Raw genomic sequence first — 15,325 nt, forward strand, 5'->3', positions numbered from 1 at the left:
AGGAATCGTGGCCAGCTGTTTAAATTTCTGTCCTCCTGCTCTACTGAGCTAGGACTGCAAAAGAATTCTTCTTACATTGTTACTGCAGGTTTTATTATTTATACATTTGTACTTCAGTTGTGTGCATATGAATTTGAAATCTTAGTTCTGATAGCAGTCACAGATGTGTGTTTTGTTAGCGCTGCTGAAAAAATTGCCACTTGTTCAAATGTCTCTTTTTGCACTTCCAGGATAAACAGGGCATGGAATGCTTTTCTCTGTTAAAAGTTCTCAGCAAACCACTTAACATCTTGGAGCTAAGATTGGTCTTTGGAGAAAGTAGATGGCAGGAAAAAATGTGCTGTCTGAAAATTGTTGCTACAGGATGGAGGATGAAGAAAGCACTGCTGCAAGCTGATGGCCTGATAATTAGAGCTAATAATTTAGAAGACGTTAGTCTGGGTAAGTAACACTTTTGAAAAGCCTGATCTCCATTCTTTTTGTATACAAGTGGAAAGGCTTTGAAATGTTCAGTGATGAAAAATATAGTACATGCATTTATGTGCCTCTTGTGCCCTGTCAAACAGATCAACTTAAGATTTTTTTGAAAGCTGTACATTCACAACTGAGAGCAGAAGGAGTTATATGTAGTCATTCAGAAGAAAGGTTTACTGAAGATACCGTCTCCAGCCAGTTAGACCCTGCCATGTTAAACCAGCTCTGCAGTCGAGTTCAGCTGTGGCCTGCGATGGAATACATCGGCGTACTTTGGCAGTACAAGCTGACAGCAGATTATGTGGCCAAGGCTTGTGCCAGAAGGTAAGGCTGGAGAAAGAAATCTTCTATTTCTTTCATGAGAGTCAGAATCTATAGTTAAAAGGTAACTTCACGTTTGTATGAAAATCTCTCTGTGTGTGTACATAAATATTAATACAGATGGCTGTGTGTATATGCATGTATGCATGTGGTGCACATATATGCTTATTTCTTAGAATCATAGAATCACCAGGTTGGAAAGGACCTCTTGGATCATCGAGTCCAACTATTCCTATCCACCATTAAACCATGTCCCTGAGCACCTTGTCTACCTGTCTTTTAAACACCTCCAGGAAAGGTGACTCAACCACCTCCCTGGGCAGCCTCTGCCAGTGCCCAATGACCCTTTCTGTGAAATATTTTTCCCGACATCCTCTCTGGACCTCCCCTGGCGCAGGTTGAGGCCATTCTCTCTCGTCCTGTCCCCTGTCACTTGGGAGAAGAGGCCAGCCCCTCCTCTCCACAACCTCCTTTCAGGTAGTTGTAGAGAGCAATAAGGTCTCCCCTCAGCCTCCTCTTCTCCAGGCTAAACAACCCCAGTTCCCTCAGCTGCTTCTTGTAAGACTTGTTCTCCAGCCCCCTCACCAGCTTTGTTGCTCTTCTCTGGACTCGCTCCAGAGCCTCAACATCCTTCTTGTGGTGAGGGGCCCAGAACTGAACACAATATTCGAGGTGTGGCCTCACCAGTGCTGAGCACAGGGCAGAATAATATGTGTGTGTAAATGTGTACGTACTGCTTGTCTGCCTGCAGGGTTGAACTGGAGCAGTTATAATAAGTATTAGCAAAGAGAGTACTTTAGTGTCATAATGAGGAAGTTTTCTTCTTTTCTAACTTTATTCGTGCCGATATCGGAATGCTAATGTCCAGGCCCATTACATTAAACACATCAGACGCCAGAGATTTCTTCATGAATTATAAAATGGATTATAGCTAGAGGAAAACTGAAACATTTTAAGTGATAAATGGTACATGGTGGGGTTTTTTTGGAAATACAAAACATTTGCCTTTTAATGAAATATTAGGAAGTAACACGAAGATGTTTATTGCCATGTTGCTGGGTGCAGCTGCAGAAAGACTAAATAAGACCTGGTGATGGAGACAGTGCACTAGCATTATTGTTTCTTGTTATGTAAGCTACACACATGTACTTATAGTTTAAATTAAAGATATCTATTTAAGAAGTGGCAGTCTTGCTTTAAGAGGGCAAGTGTACTTATTTTTTCACTCTTTTACCATTCTTTTAAATAGAGCTCTTCATTTACAGATTTCGGGGAAAGTAATTTTTTTGTGCAGTGAGATTCCTAGAATCACTGACTCACGCTTGAATTCAGCAAAGTTCCGATTTTCACAAGAGCTATAAAGCTGGAAGATTGTCTTCAAATGTCTTTTGTGTGTTTTGCTGAACATGTAGCTTATAGCTACAGCAGGTGCCAGTTCTTCCCCCTTTTGTTGTCTTTAGATTTTGCCACCTTCAAAGAATGAAAGTATTTTGAGTACTTGTTTTTCTCCAAAATTTCAAATGCTGTTATTTTAACCTCTGACTTTGCCTGCTGTTCTCCATTTGTTTTACTGTCTAAATATACCTTCCTTAAGCACTACTTAGGTTGTATTTCTTTTACCTGCGACAGGGAGAGCTGCAGTCAAGAACGAAGCATGTGTTCAGATCTAGTTCAGCTTATAGCTTTTTCCCTGAAGCTGACACCAGTTGCTTCTCACCAGCTATCTGGACTGTGGCACGTGTCACACCTTAATGAAGTAAGAATAAGTTTTAGTTGAATTAGTCTTGTGTAAGTTTTCAACAAACTCACCAAAATGGGTAGATCTTGGTCAGATTTTTGGCATGCAGTTTTTCTGCCAATGCCTGACAGTAGTTCCTTCTTTTAATAAGGAAGGTTATTAACTGTGAGCCTGCAAAAAAAAGATAATTCAAACACAGCATCAAAACATAAATAAAATACAGCGGAATTTTAAATAACTTGGTTCTATATATTCTAGTGCGGTACTATTGTTCCATTCATCTATGACCTAATAAACCCCAAGAAATTTAATAGCAGGCACCAGCTTGGTTGTATCTATGTATTCAAAGTAATTTTATGCTGAAAAATATTTGCCTCTGTTCCTATGCCTCTACATTTTTTTAGGTCTGTGTTGCAAGTCAGACTGAGACAGTTGCCTAATGCATTTTCTGTAGAGAATTTAACATCAGAGAAATTCTAATGGGTTAATATTTAGCTACGATACAGCAGTGGTTGTGTTCCCACAAAGATCAGTAAACCAGTGAGCTTACTTTGAATCCTTTGGAGCAGAACATTGGATAGTTTTGTCATGCTTCATAACAAAAGGTTGCATAGACATTAGACTAGAGGCTGTGTTCTGAAAACTTGCTCTATAAACACACAGTATATTCCACAGACAGAATGAGGCAGTTCAGAGCTCTTTCTGTTGAGAAGCAGTGTAAGTAAACTATGAATTTGAAAAGGATCTCGAGGAATCTCTTACTGAACAAGTGTCATATTTGTGTTTGTGTGTGCATGCTCGATTCTTTCGCTCGCTCCCTTTAAATTATTCTCAGCTCCAGGTTTTTCTCTCTCCTTAGATATCCCCTGAAGAAATGTCTGTTCTGTCATCTCAAATAGTTAATGCTGCCTTAGCATCCTTTTGGAGCAGTACTTTCACCACAGACCCAGACTACTGGTTGACTTGGAAGCCACTACCTGCAACAGAGGAAAAGAGCTTTTCTAAATCCCATATTAACTCTTCTATGAAGGTGTGTATCTTCCAACCTAATCAAACAATTAGGCTGAATACTCTTTTATTAAAAAATTCAGCAGCTTTCTAAATCCATACTGTAAGCTCTACCAGAGTCACTGCAAGTTGCATCTGAACAATCTAACTCTTAATCTCTTAATTTAGGGCCCAGGTATTTTGACCCGAGCCGTTTTCTCAAAGTGCTTCTTTGAAATTCTAACTAGCAGCAGCAAGACAAGCCAATGGGATGTGAGTGGGCTTCCTGTTCTGTCATCATCCCATGTGACACTGGGAGAATGGATGGAGAGGGCTCAACAGCTCCATGAAGTCAGCACAGCGCTGTGGACCAACATGTCTGTCCCTTCAATAGCAGATTTTAGGTATTAAGACCTCTGTTTTGTGTATATGTTAATTAAATCAGATGTGTTACGGAAGTTTGCTTATTGCATGTAAACTTCTTTCATTCCTTTGCCTCCAGATACACAGATGCTCGGCTACAAGGCATAATGCTAAGCAGACAACTCTGTGCTCTAGTAAATCTGGTTCCAGTGGATCTACAAGAAGAATTTTTAGAGTGCTGTGAGAAACTCCACCTCAAGGATCCTGTTTCATATGAGTATCTTCTTGGGGTGCTTAGAGGCATCACTGATCAGGAGTTGCTTCCTAAAGAATTCCTCTTTCTCCTGCTCACTTGCTTGCAGCAGTTCTTTGGGGAAGACCTGAAGGAGTTATCAGAGACAGCTTGGCGAGGAAGCCTCTGGGTGAATATTGGTTTGGTGCAGATTCAGGTGTGGCTTCCCCAGACCAGATTTGATCCAGCTGTTAAAAGAGAATACAAGCTCAAGTATGCAAAAGAAGAGGTGAGCATAGAGTGGAGTTGGCTTTTAGTTCTCTAATGTAGAAAATCAATGCGAAGGAGTTTGGCTGGCATGTTCTTGGGCAAATCTTTGGTTGTGATTTCTAAAGTACACAGTTAAACTTATTTTAGTGTCCAAGATGATATACCTACTTGTTTACCAAACCAAAAACTCAGAGAATGATTTATTCTTTCCTTTTTAGTTATACCAGCTCGAGTGTGAGTGGAAAACAAATGATTTCTCATCCCAGCTTCATACAGGGAAAAGTATTGAAGATGAAGCGGTCAACAGCTACATTCATCCTCATCTCAGGTAACATCTCGGCACTAAACTCTTCTCTTCTAGGTTGGAAATTCCATCTTTGGGTGCTCAGGCTCCAAATACCTTCTCTAGTTTTACAATTTTTGTGTTCTGTAGAAGTAAGGGTTGCTGGTTTGGAAGTATCAATTTCCATGTTGAGGTGGTCAAATAACATACAGAAGCCATTCTGTTTACTTGCAGTGTCTACGGAATTGGCTGTACACACTTTACTGCTGTAAATACCAGAATTAATATAGTTGCCGTGATATCTTGATGACATTGAAGCTATGCACAGAAGTGAAAATAAAGCCATACATATAAACTGTCGTACATTCTTAAAATCTGACAACGCTGTCAACAAATTTACATGAGATCTGTCACTGTAATTCTTCAAGACCTCGATAGGTGCCAGTGCTATTTTGTGGAGTTCTACCCCCATACAAATCAGTCAGAGATCTTCAGATTTGTCATTCGGCTGCAGCCTTTGCCCTGAGTGGTGTGGATGAATTAAATATCTTGCCATGCAGAGTACACTGACATGCAGAATTTGAAGCCGGTGTTTTGTTGGTGTGTGTGTTATGGTTTTTTTTCTTATCAGAGGAACTTGAGGAAATTTTAAGTGAACAGAGATTCCTGCTTTGTGCAGATTTCCAGGTGTTCCTTGTACATGGAGATAAAAACTTGGTATTATTCATGGTTTTCTACTATTAATAGAAGTTTTTTATCTCAAATGTATAAAGTATCTGATAGTTCTGTGCTGTTACTTGGAGAATGATAGGCATTGAAAGCAGGGTCTGAATGGCTTGAGTTTTACCATTAATTTCCAGTAGTAGTGCTTTTTCCTTAATGCTCTCACCTGTCAGGTAGCAAGCAAAATCGATGGTTGGACTTGATCATCCAGTGAGTCTTTTCCAACCTAGTGATTCTATGATTCTGTGAAAATGGTAACTGAAGTTTGAAGTGGGGAGGGGGAAGACATGTACATATATGTGCTTTACAGGTGTTGCTTCTTGCTTTTTCCTCATTTTCTGTTTCACACAAACTAGCAGAATATTTCTGATTAATCTTTTTATATATCCAGCTTATGTTAGATATATAAGAACGTGTTTATGTGTCTAACCTGGCTGATGTTATTTCTTAACAGGCTGTTGCATGAAAGAATGCAAAGGTTGAAGGAACAAATAAGCAGCCTTTCCAGAAAAAAGGCCTTCAGGCCTCTAGCTCCACCCTATGATTGCTTATACCAGGAGGCTCACCAGTACATCAACAGCATCGCACGGGTTTCTTCAGTCGAAGACCTTTTAGCTCGCCTTATGCGGATCCTCCGTGGGGAAAGACCTAAGTCACTCCAGGCAATACAAAACCTGTTAAATGAAGAAGCGTCTTGGCAACAATCGCACCATCAGTTTAGAAAGCACCTGGCAGAAGATTACGCTGCGTTCCCTGATGCCATCGTTCCCCTGCAAGCTGCCATCTTGCAGTTGCAACATGGCATGCGATTAGTGGCTTCTGAAGTTTATACAGTGCTCCAAAGCCTTGTGCGTCCAGCTGATTTGACCAGCCTGCTCACTTCTCTGCTGACATTTCCTTCTATCGGTCGTGCCTTCCCCACTTACTTTGCTCGTGCAGAAGTTTTATGCTCAGTGAATTCAGTTGAGGTCCTTCATGGACTTAAAAAGTTTTCTCTGAAGCACTCGGAAGTGGACTTCAAGACTGCAGAGCAGCCTTGCCCGACTCTGGAACAGCTCTTAGTGAATGCTTTGTTGCATCTTCGGTGCCATGTACTATCCAGAGGAGAGATGGACAAGAAATCTCTGCAGCTTTTTAGACATCTGTGTCAGGTAGGAGCTGAATGCCAGCGCCCAGGATTCTTCGTTAAACTACCTTGTTCCCAGTGAGAATAAGACATGGATCTGTGACAGTGGGTCTAGACGAGGGCCAGAAAAATTACATGAGGGCTGAAAGAGCCCTTCTATGAAGAAAGGCCAAGAGAGTTGGGGTGGTTCAGCCTGGAGAAGAGATGGCTTTGGGGAAACCTTACTGTGGCCTTGCAGTACTTTAAGAGGGCTTATAAGAAAGATGGGGACAGACTTCTTAGCAGGGCATGTTGCAATAGGACAAGAGATAAAGCTTTTAAACTAGAAGTGGGTAGATTTAGACTAGATGTAAGGAAGAAATTTTTCACAGTGAGGGTGGTGAAGCACTGGGACAGGTTGCCCAGAGAAGTTGTGGATAACCTCATCCCTGAAAGTGTTGTAGGTCAGGTTGGATGGAGGTCTTAGTAACCTGATCTAGTTGAAGATGTGTCTGTACATGGCAGAGGGGTGAACTATTATGGTCTTGGGAGGTCCCTCCCAACTCAAACTATTCTGTGATTCTACCTTGCTTATTGTCACTTTTTTATTGAATTGATGAACGATAATTTTAACATAACCTAAAATATCAGATTAATTCCCTTGGATTTATCAAGGCTTAAAATCGTAGCCTGTGGTGGTTTCAAAAGATTTTATTTATTAAAGAAAACAAACAGCAAAACCCAAACCCCAACTTTGTTGAGAATTTTGTTGTAAAATGGATAAGAAAGGAGACTAAAACTTGGCCAAACACTCTTTTGCATGCTTTTTTTCTGTGCTTTTTCCTCATTGATTGGAGAGAGCAGTTTACAAATCTTCCTTCCAGTTAGATGGCTTTCATTTATACTGCTGTCGACTACAAAAGCAGGAAGAGCCAAAGAAGATAGCTGCTGGGCCATTGAAATACGATGTGATGTTAAGCATTAACTTGTGTAAAAGCTGCTGCTTTGTGTTTCCTTAGGCAATTGTAAATGAATGGGATGAACAGGAACGCCGTGCCCAAGAACAGGAGGCAATGGAACATAATCTGTACAGATACAGGAGTAAAAATCATGGGAAAGGACGGAGTGAAGAAGAGGAGGAAGAAGAAGAGTTTAGGAGGAGATTTCCCTTTCATGAAAAGGTAGCAATTGTAACGAAACAAAAAAATTATGCCCAAAGTAGCTCCTGAAAATGCGTGCTCTAACTAAAATAAGAAATGAAGCAGTTTTTCTTTCAGCCAAAAGGAAGCTAGGCAGTATGGTTTGATAGAAAGGTATTAAGTACTGTGCTTCTGTTTTCACTTCTGCTTGTAGAAAGTTTTTGGAATTAACTTCTGGACTTGAACTGTACTGTGGTTCAACTGAATAATTCCAAGTTACTGAATGACATTATCGTTAGTGGTTTGTTGTAGAATTCAGGAGTTTGATTTGCTTGGCAAGTAAGGTCATCCGAGGTTTAATTACCTCTGAAGAAGGCTGATCTCCTTACTCAAATCAAGCTGTGAGATTTTTTTTCAAATCTAACTGGCCTGCAGAACTTAATTATTTTTGAAGTGTGCCTTCGCCACAATACACAATGCAGTGTACAGTAAAATTTGAGCATCGTTGTGATGTTGGGGCGTGATAGTTCAGATCTTTGAGCAACCAAAGGCTTTTCAGCAGATAGGACTGCTGCTGCTTTTTTTTTTTCCAAGAGGTTTATTTGGCAGCAGCTCGGGGCTCATTGTACTGCACTCTTGCCTACAGTAGTTACGGCCTTAATTGTTCTTTTTGCCTGTGTTCTGTTTCACACTGGTGTCTGAGCTGTGAGGTGGGCAGTGCATCTATATAGTGCCAGCTCCAAATCATTAGCGTATTGTTGTAATGCCAAAAAAGTGCAAAAAAGGAGGTGGGAAGGCAATAAAGGAAGAAATAATAATTGACACTGAGTATCATGTAATTTGCAGGACTTTGAAGATATCACCGCTCAGCCAAACCTGGAAGAAAAAATGGAAACTGAAGATCCCTTGGAAGACCAGCTGGAAGTTGATAGAGGCCTTTTGTCCAAGAGCTCTATGCAAACAGTAATGATGGTTCATCAACAGTTGTGTTTAGACTTTGCTCGGTCCCTGTGGTATCAACAGAGCCTGCCTTCTCATCAAGCCAAACATTATTTCAGTACATTTATTTCCTGCTATCAGACTGGTGCATGTCTGGTGTCACAGTTCTATCCTTTAATTGGTAAGACTGCTAGCAATATATCAGATGTACAGGATTAGCTTTGTAATGATTTATTTCAAATTAATTTTAAAACAGACCTACTAAGTGGAAAATGTACAGAACTAGGGTGTTTTTCCCCTGAAGACTTTGTCTCATGTTCAGAATTGCCTTGGAATGCTTTGATTTTTTTACGGTTTTGTGGATTATTTTATTTGTATTCCATTTGGTAATACATAAGGCAAACACAGTTTAAGAATAAACTCATTCTACTCCATATTCTGAAACTTTGCTCAGTTGCATCTGCATGATGTGGAAGATGATGCACTTGTAGAAATTTCCTAGGCATGAAACTGGTGGTTATTTTTTTTTAATGCATCTCCTGTAATTTTTTAAGTGATTATTTTTATGCTGAGTTTTGGCATGCTTGGTGTGAAAAATAATTATAACAGCATGCAGGACCTCAGGTAGTGTTTTCATCACGTCTCAAAACAGAACTGTATTTCATTTCTAATCTAGTAAATGTCTGTGGACATGTGGAGTTAAGCAGATACTGTAGCCCTGTTGCTTTAACTTATTCCTGCAGTAGATTATTTTTGTAGTCCCACGTGAGATATAATATACATGATTTTTTGCGTGTATGTCTATTGGATTACTTTTTCAGAGTCTTACTACTAATCTTGTAGTAAATACCTCCTTGATGTGAATTTGTGCACTGAGGAACTGTGGTCTTATGACAGGCTCACAGCTCACCTTTTGGATTCTGATTTTATAGAAAAATTTGGTAAAATCTAGGATGTAAATTTTAAGTATGTCTCTTTTCTTCCATACTCTCATCTCATTGCTTATGTGCGTCATGTTCTTATACCCTCGTGATACTTAACGTGTTAAAGCTCAGGATACTGGTCAGCTGAGAAAAGAATTAATAGCATCTGTGATGTCCTTTTTTTTTTGCTTTCTAGGTGCTGAAATGAATGATAGTCTTTGGGGAAGCCAACTTCTAGTTAGCACTCTTCTTCACAATACTTTTTTTGAGGAATTAACTTCAGACCTTGTGCTGCAGCAAGATGGCCCGTATGACTTCTATCAGCATCCTAATATTCAACAAGTCCGACAGTGCCAACCTGTACTTGATAATTTTGCAAAAGAAGTAAACAGGCTGCTACAGGAATGGCCGGAGCATCCAGTACTTGTGCAGGTAAAAACACTTAAATGTTTGGGGAAAACTGGACTTGTCCAGAACTGAATTTGTGTTTAAATGTGTATAAGTATGTGCACAATTAACTTGCTTAGATGTTTGTTTTACTTATGCAGATATTTTGAAGTCATATCTGTCTCATGTTAAGAGATATTAGGTGCTGTTAGCTGTTATATTTTCTTTATGAAATTTTTAGTGGTATTCACTGCCTACTGTGATATTTCAGAGTAAATAAGCCACCTTCAAGCAGCCATACCTCAAAGATCCTTGAAGTATTTTGGTGTTTGGACTCCTGTTGTGGTTTTTTTTTCCAAATGTTTTCTTCATAGTGCTTTAAAATTAATATCTTTGGTCCCATTTACATGGCCTAAAGTTCTGTTTCTTAGGATAATGCAGAAACTCAAAATCAATTGAAATTCTTTGCATTAGGTCATTTGTGCTCCTTTTCCCCGAGTGCCCTGGCCTTCACTGAACTACTGATGAGCTTATGCTAAAACAAGGAAGCTTTTCAAAATTAAAAAAGTAAAATATTGTTATCTCTTGCAGAGGAGGGTTATGCTTATAGAAATCAGCTTAACTTCATGACTGCTTCTCTTGAAGATTAGTTACTACAGTTTGAACACTTGTTTTTCATTCTGCAGCTGTTAGTTGTGATGGACAGGATCCAGAGTTTTCCACTCTCTAGTCCTCTCTCAAAGTTCCTGAATGGCTTGGAAATTCTTCTTGCAAAGGCACAGGTAAGAGAAGAGCTAAGGAAAACTTTTATTTTCACTTTTTTTTTTTGCTATTTTGTGTTTCCTTATTTGTATTGGCACTGTGGTAAAAACGACTAGGAGCTGTAAGCTTGCCAGGGTTTGGGGAAGTGAACTTACTCCATGCTGTACATCTAAGGAGTAGGAATGTAATGCAGAGTATTCCATAAGTCTTGCCATGCAACTACTAATTTATGGCTTTGTAAAAAGGAGAATATTTTTGGTTTGTTTTTTTTATTTCAGGACTGGGAGGAAAATGCTTGTCGAGCTTTGTCCTTGCGGAAACACCTTGATTTGGTCACACAACTGATTATTCAGTGGCGTAGATTGGAGCTGAAGTAAGAACTGTCTTGTGCTGCTTTTCCTCAGACACCATAAGCTTCCATCTCTGTACAGAGACACATTCCTGTACAGGATGGACTTAGTCGTGGAGCATGCTTCTGTGTGTATCTGTCCTAGTAATTATGTGGGGAAAAGAAACAACAAAGTCGCAGCTGTACTGGCTCAGAATGAGCGTGTCCAGACCATGGTGACCCTATGTCTCTGCCTTAGTAGGAGTAGAAGCAGAACAGATAAATACAGTACTTCATCCTAATATTTTCCCAGTGTTCTCCTGTTTTCATTGTAGCACTGACTGTGTTTTGTCTGTTTAACAACTCCCTTTAAATTTTCCTTCAAACTTATTATTCTGTCTCCTGTTAAGACCATGTGAAATTTTTATGTCCTCAGTATGCCATGATCAGGAAATCCACAAGTCTACCTCATGTTCTGTGAAAGGAAACTTTTGAACGTGGCTCTGACTGGTTTTGTCTTACCATCCTTCCTTCCTGCATTTCTTCTCTCGTATTTAGTGCTAGTGGCAAAGCAGTGATCCTCGAGAGCTGACTGTTGTATATTAAGCAGATTATTCATTCCTTCCTGTAAAATTTTCCTTTGGATTAGTAGAAACAGAGAATAGTTTGTGTTGTTTTGGAACGCAAACTACCAACAATGTTTTTGCTTAACTTTCTTTTTTTTTTTCTTCTCTCCTCTTATTATTTCCAGTTGCTGGTCAGTAAGTTTGGATAATATTATGAAGCAGCATGTAGAGAAATCCACAAAACACTGGTTCTCAATCTATCAGATGATTGAGAAATATGTTCAAGAACACACAGAGGCAAACACAGAAGGTAAGTGCTGTCCTTACATGAATGTGTGATGCAGTTCCAGCAGTTGCTAGGGGTATATAAATGAGGTCCTGAATGCCAGAATTTGACAATGAGCTTTCAGGTATGGTTCTTGTTCCTTTTCAAAGAGTCATAGAATGGTTTGGGTTGGACCTTAAAGATCATCTAGTCTGAACCCCCCTGCCATGGGCAGAGACATCTCCCACCAGACCAGTCTGCTCAAGGTCCCATCCAAGGTGGCCTTGAACACCTCCAGGGGTGGGACATCCACAGTTTCTCTGGGCAACCTGTGCCAGCGCCTCACCACCCTCACATTAAAAAATTTCTTTCTAATATCTGATTTGAATCTCCCCTCTTTCAGCTTGCGTCTCATCCTGTCACTGCACTCTCTGATCAAGTTCTTTTTCCCTACAATAAATTCCATGCCTGTATGGGTCTTCTGTGTAGACAGAACTTCACTTGGTATTTATTTCTGGAACAACCTGTTTTTCTCATAAGGCTTATGTCATAGGTTGTCTAAAGAAAAACATGTGTGTCTGTTAAAAGCATTTTAAAGAAAGGAGAACTGTGGTAACTGTTGTGCACATATAAACGTTTCAAACAGATTTGTAGGGTAATAGGCCTCCATCATCCAGTAAAGGCACCCAGTTTTTTCAACTGCGCACGCGTATCCTAGCCGTGCTGCTTTTAACATTCTGTATAAAGCCAAAAGGTTTCTTAAGAGTGAGTATGCTTTGGTACACGCTGTTCTTAGCAAATCTGTCTGCAAGTGTTCATGTTATGTAAAATAGGGGAAAGAATAAAGCTCTCGGTCCCTTGCCTCTCCAAAATTTAATGGAACTGTAAAGATGAAAGTATTATCCTCTGGCATAAGGCAGAGTTGTTCCAATCTGATGGCTAATTAATGCATTTACTTGACGAGCTTCATATCTTCGGGTCATTTTACATCTCCAGGTGGAGAGCATGTCTTCTTCCATCAGTGATGCTCTGTAGACCCTGTCATATCTACCAGATTCTTCCAAGATCTATTTATGTCTTGCTGATTTTGAGGAGTTAAGGAACTGGCAGTGAATAATTTATAATATAGCTCATCATGACTGAAAAAGCCATCCATTCTTGAAGAACAGCAACTTTAAATACCTGGCGTGCTCTGAAATTGGATATGTAGCTAGGGTCCTTGGTTGCTATCTTACTGCTGCCTCTCTTGTCCCCTCTCCTTTCTTCCAGTGTGGTGTTTGATTTTATTTATTAGATTAGAGAGTTTTTTTCCCCTGCCCGCTCACGTTCCCCCCACCCCTTTCAAAATAGATGCCTGGTATTTTTTTTGAAGTTTACAAAGAGCAGAGGGGTTTTTGTTTGTTTTTCTTCCCCTTTCCTTATAAATTTCTGGTGCAATATTCAGAAACTGAGCAAATGGATCTGAAAACGCTGGTCAGCACGCTACAAGCTTTCATTGAGGGATCCACACTGGGAGAGTTTCATGCACGACTTCAAGCACTCCTGGTTTTCCACTGCCATGTCTTACTGATGCCCCAAGCAGGAGAAAAAGGTAAATTGTTAGTATTACATGTTGAGTCTTCTTTACAACAACCCAACCATCAAGTATTTAAGACTTTCCAAATAGATTACTGAGCTTATTAATACCACACAAGCCTATTCTGTTGTTTATCACATTTTCATGAAGAATACTGTTGGTCAGATTACTCTTCTGGTGTTGCTAAGCTTCATGATTACAGAAAAAAATGGGATGTGTTGCTGCTCTTGATAGTGAAGAATATTGTGTTTTAAAAGAAGCTTGTTATTGTCTGTCCCTTCCAGACATTCTGTGTAGCATCCTGTGGAATCTATACAATTACTATAAGCAGTTTGTAGAGTGTGTTGGGACAAGAATCGCTGAGCTTCGTCAACCTATAGAAAAGGAACTTAAGGTAAAAGGAAAGTTCACTCAGACAATATATTGTTAATAACCAAAAGGAAGAGTGGAGCGGGTATTATTTGAACTTGTATGTAATAGCTCTGTTGGCCGTTAAAATCCCTACTGTTCTTCACATTTTCCTCAACAAGAATTTATTTTTGAGGTGGGGTTTAGTTGAAGTCTTTGTTGTCTGGTTAGTCCAATTTAGCCATGGGGGTTTCTACCCAGTAGGGAAGCCCCTTTGGATTTCATAACGTTTGGTCATGCGGCAATTGTAGCATAAACATATGTATTAATAGAATAAGATGCCTTTGCAGTAATTTGATCGCTTACTAAATGTCTTGCTTTTTGAGACCACTGGATAATCATAGCTGATCAGCTTGGAAGATCATATTTCATATAGAGATACTTCATTACATTTATACAAGTAATCCCAATGATTATTTATTTTCCTAATAGGAATTTGTGAAAATTTCCAAGTGGAATGATGTCAGCTTCTGGGCTATAAAACAGTCAGTTGAGAAAATACGCAGGTAACTCAAAACTTGGAGTTAAGCTCTGTATTTGGAACCTTCCTTCTAGATGATGTCTCTGTGATGTTAAACTTGATTGTGGGAATGTGTCCTCTGCTCATAACACAGTGGAAACGTTTCCAGAAGCTGAGATATTTCTAGGATTATAAAAGCCATTAACGCTTTTGCTTTCCTTTTGTAATTAGGACCCTCTTTAAATTCATGAAGAAATTTGAAGCTGTTCTGGGTGAGCCATGTCAGCCTGCTTTGGTGGAAACTGGTAAAGAACAGCAGCTGGACTGCTTGCAAAAGCAGGAAGAATCTGAGAACAAAGAGACCAAAGTTCAAAGGCTAAACAACGCATTAAGAAAAATTCTGTCTGCTAGAACAGATGTTGCCAAGGTAACTGTATTCTTTAAATGGCAGAAGGATATTTTCTCTGTTCTCATCTGTGTTGCTTTTCACCAATTTATGCAGAAAAATCTTACATAAGTGTCAAATCTGTTGAATATATCAACTTTTATGCCTTACTTGTGTTCAGTGTTATGAAACACTGCAGATGGGTGGGAATGCAGCATGGAAAGACAAGCTTGTTCTGTATTGATTTGGCACAGTATCTATGCTTTAATATAGAGATGATGGCAGTTGCATGTTTCATGTCCAAGTTGTTCACACATAGGCTGCAGCAATTTGTTAAATTCTTACCAGTGCATTAATACAGACTGATAGTTGAAATGATCACCCTCTTTTCGTAAACAAGCACCCCGGCAAATGACCATGTAGCTGTAGGGTTTGTACATATGGAAGCTCTGATTAAATATAAAGTTACTTTAGCTTGAATCCTGATCGGGGAACGCACTATGTTGTCATACATTTACTGTTGACTGACAGCTTGTGTACTGCAAACGTTTGCCCTAGACTAGCTGATATGTGGTAAATCCTACCTGGCAGTGCTGCAGTTCAGTGTCTCTAAGTTTTCTAGCTAAGAGAGGAAGTCAACTAACTTTCTTCCTGAAATAGGTTCCTCCTCGCATCCATTAGTTTTTATTAA

At 39.6% G+C, this 15,325-nt stretch overlaps 1 protein-coding gene across 1 annotated transcript in view; it reads left to right on the forward strand.

Annotated features, from left to right (window-relative positions):
- MDN1 (midasin AAA ATPase 1) overlaps positions 1 to 15,325 on the forward strand; it is a 102,174-nt gene that overhangs the window by 60,875 nt on the left and 25,974 nt on the right. Inside the window, exons 56-73 of the mRNA XM_069851305.1 lie at positions 231 to 441; positions 567 to 798; positions 2,425 to 2,551; positions 3,393 to 3,563; positions 3,710 to 3,924; positions 4,023 to 4,404; positions 4,604 to 4,713; positions 5,846 to 6,542; positions 7,516 to 7,677; positions 8,482 to 8,755; positions 9,694 to 9,929; positions 10,571 to 10,666; positions 10,925 to 11,019; positions 11,726 to 11,850; positions 13,250 to 13,396; positions 13,666 to 13,775; positions 14,222 to 14,295; positions 14,481 to 14,676. Of these exons, the coding sequence (XP_069707406.1) occupies positions 231 to 441; positions 567 to 798; positions 2,425 to 2,551; positions 3,393 to 3,563; positions 3,710 to 3,924; positions 4,023 to 4,404; positions 4,604 to 4,713; positions 5,846 to 6,542; positions 7,516 to 7,677; positions 8,482 to 8,755; positions 9,694 to 9,929; positions 10,571 to 10,666; positions 10,925 to 11,019; positions 11,726 to 11,850; positions 13,250 to 13,396; positions 13,666 to 13,775; positions 14,222 to 14,295; positions 14,481 to 14,676 (3,660 nt within the window). The remainder of the gene's footprint in view (positions 1 to 230; positions 442 to 566; positions 799 to 2,424; positions 2,552 to 3,392; positions 3,564 to 3,709; positions 3,925 to 4,022; positions 4,405 to 4,603; positions 4,714 to 5,845; positions 6,543 to 7,515; positions 7,678 to 8,481; positions 8,756 to 9,693; positions 9,930 to 10,570; positions 10,667 to 10,924; positions 11,020 to 11,725; positions 11,851 to 13,249; positions 13,397 to 13,665; positions 13,776 to 14,221; positions 14,296 to 14,480; positions 14,677 to 15,325) is intronic.

This window comes from Phaenicophaeus curvirostris, chromosome 2, assembly GCF_032191515.1.
Source record: "Phaenicophaeus curvirostris isolate KB17595 chromosome 2, BPBGC_Pcur_1.0, whole genome shotgun sequence".
In the NCBI taxonomy this organism is placed as follows: domain Eukaryota; kingdom Metazoa; phylum Chordata; class Aves; order Cuculiformes; family Cuculidae; genus Phaenicophaeus; species Phaenicophaeus curvirostris.